Raw genomic sequence first — 3,718 nt, 5'->3', positions numbered from 1 at the left:
ATTCCGTCAGGGGATCGGGTTCGACAAGAATATTGGAGACGGGTCGCGAGAAGCGAATTCCATACATCCGCTCGGTGGTCGCGGGTGTTGACCGAAATCTAGGGCTAAATCTTTGAAACGATGTTATTCTTTCGGGATCGAATAAGATGATAAGCAACGCTGCAAATGATGTCTGGCTCGGTCTCGGGAGTCACTGCTGCTCTTCTCCGTTTTCTGCTTGACGAGCGATGGGGCCTCTCGATCTATCTTATTGAATACGGCATGTTCATTCCATACCTAGGTGTATCCGAAGAGGAAACGTCGGCGTCGGCTCCGGCCTCGCATGCGGGATGCTTGAACAGAAGTCGCAGTATCGGGAGTCGCTGCTGGAGAATTCCGCCGCTACGGAGACGAATTTTGAATTGGAAGAAGCTTGTCGCAAGTCTGGACCGATGTTGCTCGCAACGGTAGTTGAGGAGGTGGAGATCGCCTCCGGAGCCGCAATAGCACGCTCTGAGCTCTACGATTGTGTCCCAGCGGTAATCGCCAACAAATCGACTAATTATCGTACGATAGATCCTAATTCTTCGAAACGAGATTCGTTCATAGAGATTGAGATTCTTTGACGACTGAGGCTTCCCCGAGCTAATGTTATTCAAACTCGCCCATCCATCGATGCACTGCTATGTCTTCGGCTCGGACGATTCGCGGACTTGGCACGATACATGGCGGACGGAGTCACAAAAGAAACCAACCGATCAAAGAAAAAAATACGCTGAACAATGGTGTCTGCCTTGCAAAACGTAGTTACCAAATCCGAATAGTCCCTCCGCAGGAGTCGGTAGCAGCAGGTTTCTTGGTGAGCGAATGTGAGCGTGAGTGTTTGTGTGAGTGTTGATAGAAAAAGAACCGCTCGTCGAAACGTTTACCAATTCAAAGATATCTTTTATCAGCGTCCGAGGACGCACTTTTTTGCGTAACTTTGAGCAAGTATCAGGTTGTGCAAGTCGGGTATGAGCCGAGTTAGCGCTCTTGACTGGAGTAGTCGGGCTCCGTCAGCAAGTGACTTCTCTTCTCGTCATTATATGCTTTTATTATCGAACTCTTGATTTTTGCAGCAGAAGCAACAACAAAAACAACAGCATTGATGCGTCGGACGCTACGCTCCGTCAGTCCCGAGTCTCGTCATTAAGGCATTACCAAATCATCGAAAGTTTGAGCAAATTACCAATCCGATGTTGCCCTCGTCTTCCCCGAAGGTATCACCGCTGTCGCCCCCGCTGTTGCTGCTCCGCGAATGCGCGCAGCTCCACTAAGTGTCGCCACGGCGGCAGGAGCAGCAGGGACACTTTCTTCCTTATAATTCTCCGCTAAAAGGTGGTTAGTGGCACATTGCACAGTTATAAACGGCTGAATCGGAGACCGTTCTCATAACTTATTCTTCCCCGACGTCCCTCTCCGAGCGCAGAATGTATAGGACGGGCCTTAACAATCCACATGTTGGACTTTTTCTCTGAGACCGCGTACTCGGATCGAGGGAAGGTTTAATCATCGGGGGGAGGGGGGGGGGATTCATCTTTTTCTTTAGCGGCCTTCTTGTCTTTCTTCTTCTGTGTTTTCTTTTCAATTGTTCTCGAATCCGCTTCAACGAGCGCATGTCCATACACCTGTCCATAACCGTTCTGAGGCCCATAACCATTACCGTTGGCCACAGGGTGACCGGCTGGCGGAGGAGGAGGCGGCGGACCCAAATCCATCGCCTGCATACCGTCGCCGACGTCCTCAACATCGAAGTCCAAGGCAGCGACCGAGTTGCTCCGAGACCGGTGCTCCTGTCGGATCGAATGACTGAACGCTCGTTCGTTCAAATGGCCTTTCTTCCGGTAGATGCCTGTATTGAATGGAGAGCTTTCCGCTGAACTAGAAGTATTGTGGTGGTGATGATGATGATGATGATGATTATTATGGAGTTGTTGCTGTTGTTGCTGCTGCTGCTGTTGTAGACCCGTTGACGCGGGTTGCTTCTTGTACGCCCGGCTCGACGGACGAGTTCCATGTGCTGTCGCAGGTCGTGGAACTGTACCGTATTGCATGAAATATTGCTCGTGAGGGAATCCACCTGGTTGATAGGAAGCAACAGGACTAATTGGTCGCATGTTCGGTAGATAAACCGGTTCTTCGTAAGGGAAGAGAGGTGGTCCGCGACGTCCTCCGTACATCGCGTGATGCTGAGATGGAGGTGGATACGCTATCATTGGATAGACTGGGTACACGTTGCCGTTCGATTGAAGATCTTTGCCCGACTTCTTACGACTCTTATCTTTTGCTTTGAGCTTTTTCAGCGTATGGAGCTCTTTCTTCGAAATTGGCGGAGCTATTCCCATCATGGGCGCTACACCTTGATGTGGAGACAAACCGACTCCGACCGGATGAGGGAAACCAGCACCACCACCTCCACGCTCCATTGGAGGTAACATGGGCGGTGGCAAAGGAGGCGGAGGTGGGGCACTTGTAGGCTGAGCCAGCTGACGGGGTCGCCGAGAGGCCGTACTATGGATAGACCGTAGAGTTCCCGTGTTGAATGCACCTGTTTCCGTCGGCGGCGAGTATACAACGTCCCGGGGCGACGGACCGTTCCACACTTTGTAGTTATTCGAAATATCGTCGGTGTCGGTTTCGTCGTCCAGCAGGATGCTGTCTTCGTTCGGTGTGTCAGACGTGGAATTTCTCCATGATTGGTCTGATCCGTGGCCGCTTTTCTCTAAGCCCATCGCGCTTTTTGACCTACGGGGCGCCAGCGATGCGTACGGATTCTCTTCCATTTGTTTAGCGTACGTACAATCGGCGTAAGCGTGGAAACAGCATCTGACGAGGGCATTGGCTGCCTGCTCTTTTTTGCAGATGAACGCGTGGCATTCGAGAACTTTGATGCCCGTGGTTCTACGCAGTATGCAGGCGAACACGGGCGGCTGGGATGGACCGGCGTGTCTCGCGAATGGACTGTCGAGAGGCAGGAATTTCTCTACGGCCCGACCTCCTTGCATATTTGGCACGATCACGTAGCGTACTGCCGCACAATAGTGGAGCGTTTCAATGGGGAAGAAACGCGTGTGCTGACGCTGAGACTCGTCTACGTTCTCCAGGAGCAAGCCATTGCTCCATACCGAAAGCCAAGAATCTATGCCGCGGGCCGAAAGGGGCCCGGCCTCCGGGTACAGATCTCTCAGAGGTTCTTGAATGCCTTGAAGACCGTCTTTCGTCACGTGTGGGACGGCCGAGCCCAGGTACAGGACGCGACAACGACAGATCGGAGTCGTAGCCATTATATGTTCCTCCGGGTCGTTCGCTTTTCCGCTTGTTCTTCACCCCTCAGAGCTTGAGAATGTCCACTCGCAGAGTGAGAACCGAGCTAGGCATGTGCTTTGACGCCGCAGATATCCTGGCCGAAGATTGCTGTCCGAACGAGGTCACCACGTATCCTTCGTCTCACTCTGGCTAGATCACGCCAAGACGATCGTCTTTTCTCTCTTCACTAGATATCCTGTCGCTCGCAATGACATCACTCAAGGCTCAGCCTCGGATCTTGTGAGTACACGCCGCCATGAATTGAGTTGATGGCGTTCACCGACAAGTGCCACGAAATCTCCCAAGGGACGAATGTCGTCGATCTCCTCCGGGCAGGCTTCTGGCACGCTGACCGATTGCGAGGAGACACTTCACGCAGAGTTCGTGGACACTC

General features: G+C 52.4%; 1 protein-coding gene across 1 annotated transcript; it reads right to left on the bottom strand.

Moving 5' to 3' along the window:
• Positions 1–1,523: 1,523 nt before the first annotated feature.
• LOC100903699 (uncharacterized) lies at positions 1,524–3,397 on the bottom strand. Its single transcript, XM_029111372.1, has one exon. It carries the CDS (start codon positions 3,300–3,302, stop codon positions 1,524–1,526), a length of 1,779 nt encoding a protein of 592 aa, XP_028967205.1. The 5' UTR covers positions 3,303–3,397.
• Positions 3,398–3,718: the final 321 nt, after the last annotated feature.

Source organism: Galendromus occidentalis, unplaced genomic scaffold, assembly GCF_000255335.2.
Source record: "Galendromus occidentalis unplaced genomic scaffold, Mocc_1.1 scf7180000077436, whole genome shotgun sequence".
NCBI lineage: Eukaryota > Metazoa > Arthropoda > Arachnida > Mesostigmata > Phytoseiidae > Galendromus > Galendromus occidentalis.
Note: the sequence above shows the minus strand (reverse complement) of the source record. Positions and strands in the feature narration are given on the sequence as shown.

What these genes read in the sequence shown, in the direction of transcription:
- LOC100903699 (XM_029111372.1), bottom strand. Translation starts at nt 3,302, where the DNA reads ATGGCTACGACTCCGATCTGTCGTTGTCGCGTCCTGTACCTGGGCTCG.